Consider the following 13,823-nt stretch of genomic DNA (forward strand, 5'->3'; position numbering starts at 1 on the left):
GAAGTAATTCCAACAAAGAGGTGAGTTGAGGGGGTAAGACTAGCTAATAGGGGCCAGGGTGTCCTAACACACTTTTGTTTTCAGTCTTTGTGTAATGACTAAAACATGTTAATATTTGTTGTGCGATCAAACTTTCAACACTTTCTTTTCCAGAGACACAAAGATCACCGCTGAATGGGGTTTCAAAAAAAAAAAGAAAAAAAAGAAAAGCCTTTTCTGATGGGCGTGGAGAGAGTGAGTTCTGACATTCTGATCTTAAACAGGCAAACAGAAGCACTACAGAAAATGATTTCAAAATAAGAACAAATTATTGCAGAAGCTTTAATATATTTTCAGATTATTTATTTATTTATTTTTGGCTAAGATCTATGAAGACTTTGTGGGGGACGTTGCTGTAAGCAGAGTCGTGCACGGGGCATATCATCTTATACATGCTCTTCCACTTGCTAATGAGGCTTACTGTCAAAGGCCTCAAAGTGCCCTGAGAGTCCACATTCCAATGTCAAACTTTGCTTAATGAAGGTAATATTATATGGTCATCCCAGTAATCACAAGGCCAGTCCTGAGGGCACGGCTCTCACATTTGCCTTTGATCCACCTGCCTGCACCGTTAGCTCAAGGCTCACTCGAACGCTACGAGCCAAGAGGTGTAAATTTAAAGCCTCAGACTGAATTTTATTAACAAAAATAAAATGAAAAAATAAATTCAAATGAGATGAAATCATTGGACGATACAGAAGCAGCACAATTTATGACTTCATTCGAGTCATCTGTTGATAGAAGAATGTTGGGAAATGTCCACCCCGTCAAGAAAGTTGACTTACCTCGTTCCCCAAGGATTGCTTGGTAAGATGATTGCCAAGTTGGTTAGCTGGCCATCATATCCATATAAGCAACAGCGGATGAAGAGCATTTGTCATTTTAGTAAAAAGCAATAGTGTCGAAATACTATAAATGTAACGTTGCCACCCTGCAAGTCTTGCCTTGCCGCAGATTCATCTTCTTAATGCTATTCCACTGCATAGAATTTCAAAAACTACCTAATAATAGATGTGCTAATTAAAGCAAATTATGCATGTTTTGGGCTCTTCTGTGAGAGATGCTCTGATGGGAAACGGCTCTTTATGCGGCAGTCTTCACATAAAGCTCTTTGAACCATGTCAGTAGTGACAAGGAGACAACTGAAGGAGAAAGATGAGAAGGATCGAGGAAGTGGCGAAGGGATAATGCGCGCCGCTGATGTGTTCTCTCGCTGCACACGCGCATTCTTTGTTGTTATTCTAACTAATCTTAGGTTTAACAGTCAAAGCGGGCCTAATTGATATGTATGAGAACACATCTATTTTCCCGATGCGCCTGAGCATGAACACCGAGAGACCGCTGAAGATCTATCTGGAGGCATATTGATTCAATTGATTATTAACCGCCTGGCTGGAGAGGAGGGATGACTCACAGGAAGCATCTCCGAGGTCGCGTTACCGTGACCTTTACGGCTTTCCAAATACTCTTTCTCCTGATTACTTTGAATCCTTCATTGATGAGAGGTAGCGCATTTCAGCGGCTGCAGCATTTCAGCACAGGTCGAGAAGTAAAAGCGCAGCTATGTTTTGTTTCAAGATGGGGGGGGAGTGCAAAACCACGCTTCAGCTTGCTAAATGGATTGCACGCGATGCATTTGCATAATAAACACATAATTCAAGTGCAGAATGCCACTGTAGCTTATAAAACCTCAAGACTGTAGAGAGCAGATTTATTTAACCAAGCAATTACCCCAAGTGCCTTAGCAAACAGACGTAGCTGGACACTGACCTCAGAACAGGAAACAAAGGCGAAAGAAGTACAAACAAGTGAGAGAAAACCACAAGCCCACAAGGATTTCTAAGCTTAGGCCGTTTTGCTGTCCATCTGTCCACGAGTGCAGCCGTTGCTTCACTATTTAGGGCTTTTTCTGCGTGTGTGTGTGGGTGTGAAAAAAAAAGAGAAAAAGAGGCGCAGCTAAAGATTTTATAACTCTGCAGCGCTCAGCGTGTCAAAACCGCAAACTTGTGCATTTTATTGATGGAAGGAACATATACACAAATAAAAATGTGAAAACAAGTGTGGCTTCCAGATGTGTCCAGTGTGCTTTCCTCAGGAGAAAATACGGAATGAAACGCAGTGTAACCAAACGTCATTAGAGGTCACAAAATTAGCGATTAAAATTCATCTTAAGGGGACTGGTCAGGTATAGATAGCATTAATTAGAAATCTGCTCAGTAATTATTAAACGAGAACGTCACAAATCTGGTCTTTCTGCCCGAGTCGTAACAACAAACCCATTGTTGAGAGAGAGAGAGAGAGAGAGAGAGAGAGAGAGCTTTACGAACTTGTTTGGAGTTTGCAATAAGCTACAGGGACACACAGGACAAATGTGGAATGCCAATGTGTTAGAATGGCCCAGTCAAAGTCCAGAGCTAAATTCAAATGAAAATCTGTGTGAAGACTTGAAAACTGATGTCACCAGACCACCTTCATCCAATGTCACTGATCATTGGGAGCTCTCACGGAAAGTAGAATCTCTGGATGGCAACGCTGGTACATATGAACACTAAAAGCAATATTTGCTGCAAGCTATTGTCCCAAATATAAATGTAAACTACATTTTCTTAGTTTTTTAAAAAGATATTTTAAAAATAATAATTTTCGGGTGTTGGCGATTTCATATTTGACCGTTTTTAGAAATGGTGCCACAGAATCTTTCATCCCATTTACCTGTTTATTTGTATCAAAGGAAATCAAGAAGTTTTGCTCTACCTGACGAAATCTTCACATTTCAGCAAGTCCTCGTCGGCTCTGTTCGTTATTCGGCACGATCCAAAAATCAAGACCGTTAAAAAGATATTGCCTTATTCCTCTCAAACCGAGAGTCATGTTTCTTTTCCCTAAAAATCGCTTCTTTATGCTTCCCTGGCAACAATTTAGCACTGCCAAACCGAAACATTCCCGATCCGATCATCATTCGAAACATCAAAGACACACAACGAAAACGGGACATGAAGTACGGGGAGGGCAGAAAGGAGGGTGAAGGGACAATGCTGCCTCATCACCAAGTTATTTACAGTAAATCTTTACATTTGAAAATAGAAAAATGTTTAACTATTCTCTCAATGCTGCTGCTCTAATCGTCCACAAGTTCACACGCCGTGGTTAGAAATGCGTACTTTTGTTTTCCGTGTTTGTACCTATTCGCAAACTTTCATTTTCATAACAATCGCAAAGTTTGTGATTGTAAAGTGACGGTCTGTGGAAAAGTTTGAAGCGCTTCACTGAAATTGAGCCATGTGAACTAAGCCGGCGTGTGTGGAGAGGGCTTGAGGGGCAGCAGAGCAGATTTAGGGAGTCTCCTTCAGGCAAGGAACCTGCTACCTCTGTCGAGCAAGCAGATGCCAATCGATCCCTCTCGCAATGAAAGACTGGGGCGTGTAAATGCCGCTTTGGCTCTGCGCGCGTGTATGCGCGCGTGTGCATGTGTGCGTGTCTGTGCATATGTGTGCCGGTGTCTCTGGGAAGATGCGATGACCTGTGAACTCCGGGCCCACAGGCACTTGTCAGAGCTCCCAGTAACTTAATTCTCCCCAGGTTAGCAACCACACTCGCAGCTCCAGAGGAAACCGGCGAGTAAACAAGGGAAGCAATCATGAATCACAGCTTTCGGCAGGCGATCCGAAAACACTCATTAAAAAAACGAGCTTACGCTAACACCATTACGTATGCATTCATGCACACTCAGGCAGAACCAAGCAATTCCAGCAACATCTGCAGGGGCTTGAGAGGATGGGATACAGTTCTGGTTATTCCGCTTGAGCCGTTCGTGGTGGGCAACATTTTCTTAAGCAAGTAATTGAATTAAACACTGCTCAGTTGGCATTGCTGTTTGCTTTCTTATAATGAATGATTCTACTAATCCTTCGGATGACAGTGAAGGCATCATTTTTGTCCGAGGGGACACAACTCTTCAGAATCAGACTGTAGATATGTAGATTCGAACTAATATTTTGGCACGGTTGGTAACTCTATCTTTAAAGTCATACTAACAGGTTATTTCTTATACGATTTAACCTTTAATTTGAGTAAAAGGAGGCGGAGGACCTGGATGATCTACAGAGAAATGGATGAACATCACTTTTTATGTCCAACCCTGTGAAATGATTAAGGGGAAAGATGTTCCTTTTGGAAAAGCGGGCATTAAAACAGGCGCACCAAATATTTATGCCACCGGTGGTTTCATTAAAAATAATTAACTGAGGATTTTTTTTCTCCCAATGAATGACTGTGTTCAATTTAGAAGTTGATTGTTTTTCAACAATGTTCTCGGAGCCTGCCAACGTAATCAAAGTTGATTTCTTTTCACATATCTTCACCGAGGCTGTCTATAAACCTAAAAACAAAGTCCAATCAACTCGTGAGATTGCTGGAGAAACTGGAAAACCCTCAAAGCCTGAAGGCAGTCGTTATCTGAACAAAACCCAACATCCCCTCCTCTGAATGGATTCTACACTTGATGCCCAGAGAGTGGAATGACACAAAGTATCCGACGTAGCAAACAAATCCACACTCGTTAAGATGCCTTACAAACGAGCCGATGTCCCGAAGCTTATTAACGGCGCGCTTCCCGCTGGAGAACGAGAAGAATTTCTGACAAATTCATCCGAACATAAAAGAAAGTGGCACACAAAGATGTCCTGTCAGCAGTCTCCTCATTAGGAGCGGCATCCAGCTCGCCGCTGTCACCGTCACCCGGACCACAGGGTGCCTTGTTAAGCTTAAGAGTTCGACACAACAGGTCAGCTTCTCCCAATCGAGCCACTGTAACCGGAGGTCCAGCACTGTGTGGCAATGCTGTGCAGCATTCTCGAGTCTGAGCCACAACGGCCTTTGCAGTCGTGAGCGCCCGTCGCCAGAACAGCATGAGTGAGTACATGTGAACCCCCGACCTGTGCACATCTGATGTTAGCAGACGAGCCACATGTCTCAGTTAAACTGTTTCCCCACGGGGCCGCCGCGAACACGGCGCTGATGGAATTAGACTGTGCTCTGCCAGTCTCTGAGGCCCTCTGGTACCTCCTTCTCCACTGATAACATGTGAACGAGAAGGCAAAATTAGCCCCAGAGGACCTTGGCTACTTACTGCTAATGTAATTAGATTATAAATTAGCTTTGCTAGGACAATTAGCACAACAATCCTCTATTTATTAGTTTGGAATAAATGCAGGGAAGATCCAGTTTAAAAATTGACCTGTGCAAAGCGCAATCTATTTTGCCACTTTTCAGCTCTTGTCCATAGCTTTATTGGCAATGCAGAGAAATAATGCAGATTTTACACAAAGAGTGAACACTTAACTTCCTATTTCAGGTCTCTTTCTACAGTCTGATGACAAAACCACAAACCATTTAGGGGGCTGCATCAGTAAAATGTTACAAGATAAAAGTCAAAGGTGATCTTAACACAAGTGCATGTCTACCTTTTCGATTTGTACAACACAACCAAATATAACAGATGAATTATTAAGTTTAAACTGTAAACTAAGTGTATCTCATGAAGAAGTCGCTCACTTTACAGATTTTTATTGGAAGCTGCCAGAGAAATCTTATTAAAGGATGCAGGACAATTTAATATGTAGTACCTTTTTGTTGTTAAACAATACAGGCTGGAGTGTACTCCCAATATTTGTGGGTTTTAGGGACCACAACCACCTGCAAATAATTTAAATCCACAAATACTTAAGATGCCCTCTAAAAACACTCACAAATGCCCATTTTAATTGTTCGAACACCAAAGGCACAGTAAAAAAAACCTTAACACTACTGTTGAATCTAACTTATAAAGTCTTTCTTATCGCCGCTCTTGGAGGTACAGCCAATCAGCACCGAGGAAAACGAATGGCACGACTGGACTGGTTGCTCAGCAAATGCCAACCAATAGCATAACAAGTAGCAATGTGCTCTCTGGTATTTCAGCTTCAAAAGCTGTGCTTTCTTTTGAATATGTCGGATATGCTTTATGAAAACATCTGTGACTGCGTAGCAGCGTTTTCTGCGAACAATTTGGAGTCAAGTTCCACAAGCAAAATCTGCATATACTGAACCATAAATAAGTTGGAATCCGCTGAATTTGAAAGCAATGTCACAAACACAAACGTAACCTTACGACTTCAACAGCGTCAGGCATACTCACTTTTCAATCTGTCCATGCACCGAACTTATGAATGATGACGCAACAGTCATTGGTGTGGAAGTTGTTAGTGAGAGAAGAAGCCTGAGTTTCAGTATCAGTAAGATGTTTGAAAAAGCCAAATAAAGCTCAAAAGTATAATAAGCTCCTAAAAATGAAACTGAAATTTCCACACAGGCACGTTGGCTGTTTGTTCAAGCTGCTACAACAGGGAGTTGGAAATCAGCCAGAAGCCAAACATATCACAGCAGTGATGCTCTGTTGCATCTTTCTGAGAGGTCATAGTATGTGCTGGGTCAGGAAATGTTGGCAGGCGCACAGTTAAAGTAAAGACCTACAAACCATACAGGAAACACGCCCCAGGCTGCCAACCATACTAATCCCTCATATAAGCTGTGAAACACCCACTGCTCTCTCTTAAACAATTGTTTGATCACATTAGAAAGGTTTGTTGAGGTCTTGGTATAGTTGCGACAAATGAATAAATCGTTTAAGGTGAGGGTAGATCGAGACGTTTCCCACCGAAATGCTAAGTTGGATGCTGATGTCGTGTATTTTGAAATGAATGAATCTAGTTAAAGAATGAATCGGACCTTTGATCTTCTCTCAAAAACAAAATGCAAAAATCTGAAGTTAGTCTCATTCTGCGTCAAATACACACCAACAAAAATTGAGAATGTTATCTATTGCTTTCAGATTGCATCCAGTGTTACTGACATTCCTGCCTTTGTGTGTGAAAGAGAGAGAGAGAGAGAGAGCGGGTCTGGTAGTTTATCGTGAGTTACAACTGATATTCTAATGAAAAATTGTAAAAAAAAAAAAAAAAATACTGTAAAAGACACACAAAGGTAGAAACAGCCTTGCTTAAGAGAAATAAAATAATATATCTGGGGATCAGGCTCAAGCTATTAGCTTTTCAGTTGCATCTATTTGTTTTCTATTGATATGCACAGCAATTTCTTCTGCTAAAGTTGCTTCTCAAAGTATTTATGAGGGCGGACAGTGCGGGGCATGGCCATGAAGAGATGGGTCAGTCTCAGTAACTAGGGAGCGATCAGCACGGGTCGGGGTCACAGCTGCCACACAGCCAACCTACATCCTCATGACATCCGCAAAACCTCTACTCCCAAAAGATGAGCGCAGGGTTTTTTAGAACAAGGGTGACGCGTACCTGAACAAATCCGCAGCAGAGTCAGTAGAAAGTAAATTCCTGTGAAACAAGCAGGCATCTCTGGTACCTAATCCAAGTCCGAGTGTGCCGAAAGTCTGTCATTCAAAATCAACTTGTTCAGCAGAGCCCACGGAGGGGAGAGTTCTCGATTTCCGGCAAAAAAAAATAAAAAATAAAAATAATAACAATAACAATTAAAAAAGTAAAATAATTACAAGAGCAAAACAGTTCGGAAGTGCTCCCCTAAGAGTGAATCAAAGTTCAGATGGTTCGCAGACATCCTCGCTGCTGATCCTTCTCAGCACCACGCCGGTTTGCTCAGCTCTGCTCCCGGTGCGCCGCGGGGAATTCCTCTCTTCCACGAGCAGATAACTTCATCAAGTGATCGGATGTCCGAGTGACGACGCCCCCGCTTTGGGACGGACCGGTTGCGGGTCGGATCGGTCTCAGGCACTTTGACGGGTTTTAAACTCCCCTCTGTGGTGTTTAGTGATTCTCGGGGTCTGGCGCTGGTTGGATGAGGGCGCCGCGCGTCTCTGCGCTCGGAGCTGCTCTGGTTTCCCTTCCCACTCAAGAGGCTTTTCTGTTGTGCCGAGGAGATTCCTGTGGGTCAGGCACCATTCAACCACATGCGGATACAGTGACAGGGAAAGGCTCCGCCGGGCTTTTGCTTTAAGCTCGCCTCGTATTAAACCGAGGCTGCTGTAGGAAGTTTAAATAAATATCTCCAACTGAGGTTTTATGGATATGAGGTAGTTAAAGGGCGCAAATGGCGAGTGATTCTCTCCCCACCCCCCCACCCCTCTTTTACTGAGAAGCAGCGACCTAAACTGCTGTGTTGAATATGAATTAGAGGCCAATTAAATCATTTGTTTTCAGTGTCCATCATTATCAAAAGGAGCCTCGTGTGAAATGCAGATTTACCAACTAAAGATGATTAAATATTTTAAAGTGAGCTTGCAGTTGAAATGTGACCTTGATGAATGATTTATAACGTTCTCCCGCTATCAAAAAGCTACGTGCGCTGCGTCTTTATAAGCCTGCAAAAGTGACGAGCTCAGGTGTGACATCAAAAGTGCTTTTTAATGAGCCAGGAAGAGAGTTCCGCCCAGAGAGCACCGGCAGCAGAGCTTCACCTCTTGACCCGTCCGCAAATTATAACGAAATGCAAATGGAAGTTTACAGATCATGTCCAAATGTCACATTGAAGTAATAATCGCTCAAATAAAAATCATTTTTACTCCAATAAACTGGATAAGACTCTAAAGTTAAACTTCTACATCTCAGGCGCAATGAGAGCTCAGACATTTCTTTGTTGTCTGGGGAGGTCAGAGCTCCCTCTACTGGTTGTTTTCCGGAATTGCAGTATAGGGTTTTTTTTGTGTGTGTGTGTGGCTAAAATAAACCACTGCTCTTGTGATTTGTCTTAATAGGTAGATTTCCAGAATAATGGAATCAGGCAAGTGCCTACTTAATGGTGTAAAATGTTTTGAAGCAATTTTAAGAGTTTGTTTGCCAGTGAGTACCCCACTACTTTTTGCATTCTTGAAATTAAAAATGGCAGGTGTATCATTATAAAATCTGAAAAGGAAGCAGTATGCAGAAAAAAGGATAGATGTTAAGTAGGATAAGTACAAATTAAAAAATCTCACCATTTTGTCACCATAAAGCCAAACCTCTGTGTATTTTATCATAATCTAAAGTTATGATACAAGCTCCTGTCTCAAACTTGAGTCTTATGCCGTCTTTGAATCCATTTTTCCCACTAACTCAGACCAATAAAATTATTCCCAATTGCATGACACTACCACCATTATGTTTTATGTTCAGTATGAATTCATAGTGATCCCCACTCTGTATTAATCTATGCATCATCTGACTGAACTTCCTGAATTGTGGCAACTTATGTTTTCCTTTCTCCCAGTTTTCCATAACAGCCAGCTTTGTGGCACGCTAACTAAATAATGTCCTCCCACCTAAGCTGTGGATTTTTGCATCACAATGACTTTAGAAAACCCATGCATCATTTCTGTTCCATGTCATAATTATGTATTGCCTTGTGTTGGGACCTGTATTGCCGAGTCCCAATAAAGTCATTTATGCTCGCTGCGTGGCAAAACAAGAAATGAGAACGTTCACAGTTGTTCTGCGAGCCACATGTCACAGAGGAAGATGCGGTGCCTCTGAATTTTTCCATGTTCTTACTAAACCTTCACTGAAGTTCATTCTTGAATCTTTTCATTGTGCGCTGCTGTGCACCACTTCCAGCTCTGCTCCAAGCCAACACACTGCAGAACCAGCCAGAGAGAAAAAATGGGACATTACAGTCACACCACGAGCCTCTGTCTGCCTTTGTAAAACTATATATTTTTTCTATTCCAAAGTGACTTTTGCTTTTCTTTTTGCTTTTTTCCCCTTCAGTTCTGTTCTGTTCTTGCATTTTCAGCAAACACAACAGTGCACAAATATGTGAAATGTGTCATATTTCTCCTCCCCCCCCCCAACCTTTTGATTCTTTTCTTCACATCTCTATGCCTTTTTCACGCCTATGTTCCCAATGCGAATTGCGTTCGTTTAAATCAAATGTTATCCTCACCATGACTCTGGCAGTTCTGTGAATGACATTGAATTATTGTTCTGCGAAAGACAACAAAGTCCTGCTTTCTTTTCTCCGCCTCTCCATCCCCCCAAACAACATAATTATTCTCATTTGAGAGCATTTTAAGGGATAAAATGCTTTCCATCACAACGGGATATAAACACAAACAAAAGGACATGATTCCACATGTGGAGCTCGCACTTAGGCTATTTTATTCGCTCAGCTTGTCCAGGTGAAACATGCATAAGTATGGTAAATTGGTGAATTTAAATGCCTTTTTCACAATCCACACCCCAAAGAAAAACCTTTATTTATTTATTTTTTCAGAACAGATGGTTGGGGAAAATAAAAAAGTATGGGCACAAAGGCATTCACATCTTCATGGCAACGGAGCACATAAAATGGCAGGGATCGTTAAGGAGCGTGTGCCAAGCCCTGGGAGCTATCGGTTATTTATTTATTTCATTCCAGAGGAGCTATCCAGTTGGTTTTGAGCCAGGGGAGAAATTTGTCCAAGAAGAACAAAGCCAACTCTCAAAAAAAAAAAAAAAAAAAAAAAGAAAAAAAAAAAAAAAAGTTTATGGAATAAAAAAAAAATGATTATTTGGAATCTCCTCACACCAACAAACTTGGCCTTAGTCACCGTTTTACGGTTCTGCTCATGAATTATACATGTGGCGCCTCTGTAAAGTGGCCGGACTCATCTCTTTGTACCTGGCCTCAGGATGCTGGACGAAGATTGTCTGATGTGTGGACACATTCCTACCATTAGGAAGGAATGTGTCAGATTTTCACTTTGTGAATCAGATTCTGTTTCCCATGCACACTCTCCACATCATCAGCGTCTGGCAGCTCTTTGGCTCGGACTCGCCTCGCGTTTTTCTTCACCCGTTTGTCGGCTCCTCCCCTTGCATATGCTTAAGGGTTAACCAAGCATTTGGATCAAAATCACAAGAAATTCTCGCCTTTTGAAAACACACTCTAAGATGGTGATGTAATGTCTGTGCCTTCTGTTTTTTTTTTTTTTTTTTGGTTCCGCTTCTTAATGAACTGGCACTCTGGCACCAACCTCAATGGTCATATCAGGAATAGAGATTTGGAGGGATTTCAGAGGCAAAATCCCGTCTGTCATCTGTTCCCACGATGGAGCACAAAGTGTTTAGCGTTTAGCTTGAAGGAAAACGTGGGATTTTTTTTTTTTTTTAATACAAATTTGATGTCAAACATTTTTGTATTTTCCTATACTCTGACACCCTAAAATAAAATCCAGTGCAACCAAGTGTCATTATTGTTGATGAAGTGGACCCAGATGTAATCTCGCTGTTGTTCTGTTAAGGCCTCAGAGGTTTGCTAGGGAGCATTAGGGAGAAAAGATAAGAAAACACAGCAGAGAGGTCAGGGAGAAAGTTAAGGGAAAGCCAAGAACAACCTTTGAAGTCGTCCATCATCCAAAAAAGAAAATGGGCACGGAACGACTGCAAGAGCTACGAAGGGATGGTCATCCAACAACACTGACAGGTGGAGCAAGAAGAACATTACTTAAAAAAAAGTAGCTATGAAGCTTATGGTGACTTTGGAAAAGGGGCAGAGATCATTGGTTCAGGTAGGAAAATGTTGACATGACAAACTTAAGTCCAACATTCCACAAATCCTAGGAGTGGCTGATTAAACAAAGGCCATAAGAAGGTCTTGTTTGCAGTTTACCTCATAGAGAGGAGACAGTAAACGTGTCTCCTCTATGAACTTTGTGACCTTCATCCAAAACTCTCTGTGTGCAAGAAAGCTAACACCAAACACCACCCTAAACAAACCATCCCTGCTTCAGTAGGGACATGGAAACTGGTGTAAAATCAAGAGAAGGAGGAAAAAGTTATGGACATTTCTAAAAGAAAGCCCGTTCGACTCAGCGAAAGACTTTAGACTGAGATTTATTTTCCAACAGGACGATGACCCAAAACGTACAGTCACAGCTAAGGTGGAATGGGTTTTACATAATCTGAACCCAGTTGACAAAACTTGCTCTTCATCTAGTCCAATTGAGCCAGAATTAGTGTATTTTGCAAAGAAGAATGGGTAAAAATCTGGGTTTTAGATTATAAACCTGATTGAGTCATGCAACAAGCACTTTTAGCTGTATCGCAAGCAATTTAGCTCTACAAAACATTGACTTAGAGTTCTGAACACCACGCTTTTAAGACTTTTACCTGTAAAACATTTTAAAAACCTTTTATCGTTTTCACTTTCACTTTCCAATTATGCACCTCTTTGAGCTCAACATATGGTGAAGTGTGTTTGATATGAAACATTTTAAAGCCTACAAAGCTTCTTGTTGAAGTTCTTAATAAATACAATCCAGCAGTACCTAAACATATGGCTCCACAACTGCAACTGAAGTGTCCAGGAAAGAACATGAGACATATTCGTTTCATGTTTCCTCCATACAGGGGTCAGCACAGATTAAAATCACCGGGGCTAGACTGACAGGAACACATTTGTTCCACCTCAGTACATCCCATGTCAAACCCCTTACCATTAAATGTCAAAACAAGAGGAAACCCGATTGAATTGTGCAGCTTCGGACGCGCCACTTGTGGTTTTAGGGAAGCTGAATCGACATTATGAAGCGTCAGAGTCTGTGACAGCAAAAGGCAACAAAGACTTCTTGCTGGGTTCAATGCTATCCTTCGAAAGACAAATAAAGAGTTTTGCAGAGACAGCCTAATTTTCCAAGGCACTTCAGACTCATCTTGTCGAGACAAAAGAGGGAATTTACATAAACAGGTTCAACAAAAAAAAAAAAAAAAAAGAAATGGCCGCGAAGAAGAAATGCCATCGTGATGGGGCAACAAAGATGTAAAAAAAACAAATAAAACAAAACCAACACTCCAAAATGTTTTTGCTCAGTACATTAAAATTGCATTACCATTTTTAGAGTTATTGTATTCATATGCTTTAATGAGCATTTTGTGTCCAACATCATTCATCAGGATGAAGCACTCAAATATAAAACTCATATTCTACAAGGCAGATGTCCTAACCCTTAACAAGGACTCTACTTTAAGGTCAACACTCTCATCCATCCTTACACAAAGTTTGATCAAGTTCTGCACTCGTTCCACGCAGGTGCAAATCTTATAGATGTATGCGGTGTGTGATTTTCTGATGTCAGTGTGTGGAAAAAGAAAATCAAAGTGACCTTTAAATGAGGGATTCTGAAAACAAACTTTCTGCTGAGGAAATTTTAAAACGTCGGCTCGATTATGCATTGTGAAGAAACGACGGCATGTCGGCCAGTACCTTTGTATCCGAAGCTGATGTCTTGATCCACTTCTGTTGCCAATAGTGGAGATGAGGTGATGACCTCATTGCCTCCTCTACGTTTTTCAGCCTCTGTTTGTACGATAACATTGATTATTAGAGAAGGAGGGGAAAAAAAGAGTGAGAATGGTTAATATTGCTGCAGATTAGCCACATGCATTGCGACATAATCAAAACATGTAAACATAACAATAATAAATACACCGAGTCGCCTTCTTGCACGGAAAAAAAAATGTAGTAAAAGAAACAAAATAGAATAAAAACAAGTAAACATGTGTAAAAAATGTTTACTCTTTTCTACAATATATGAAGAATTGAATTAAATATGTATGTTTATGTGAACTGTGTTGGGATGAATCAAAGTCATTTTAGAAACTGTTGTTTGGAGGTGAAAGTGAGAATACATCTCTTCTTCTAGTTGCTAAGAAGTTTATATATATATATATATATATATATATATATATATATATATATATATATATATATATATATATATATGTGTTCACACGCAGATATGTGTGTTT

At 41.0% G+C, this 13,823-nt stretch overlaps 1 protein-coding gene across 3 annotated transcripts in view; it reads right to left on the reverse strand.

Annotated features, from left to right (window-relative positions):
* Window positions 1-13,823, reverse strand: part of LOC106961157 (roundabout homolog 1-like) — a 113,194-nt gene that overhangs the window by 89,129 nt on the left and 10,242 nt on the right. For 2 of the 3 annotated variants that reach the window (XM_015054697.1, XM_015054696.1), the window contains exon 3: window positions 13,279-13,371. In XM_015054697.1, the coding sequence (XP_014910183.1) occupies window positions 13,279-13,371 (93 nt within the window). Of the gene's footprint in view, window positions 1-7,382; window positions 8,121-13,278; window positions 13,372-13,823 lie in introns of those variants that run through there. The other variant, XM_015054698.1, reaches the window with a different exon arrangement.

Source organism: Poecilia latipinna, unplaced genomic scaffold (assembly GCF_001443285.1).
Source record: "Poecilia latipinna isolate Pla-1442-1.1 unplaced genomic scaffold, P_latipinna-1.0 Scaffold1272, whole genome shotgun sequence".
In the NCBI taxonomy this organism is placed as follows: Eukaryota; Metazoa; Chordata; class Actinopteri; order Cyprinodontiformes; family Poeciliidae; genus Poecilia; species Poecilia latipinna.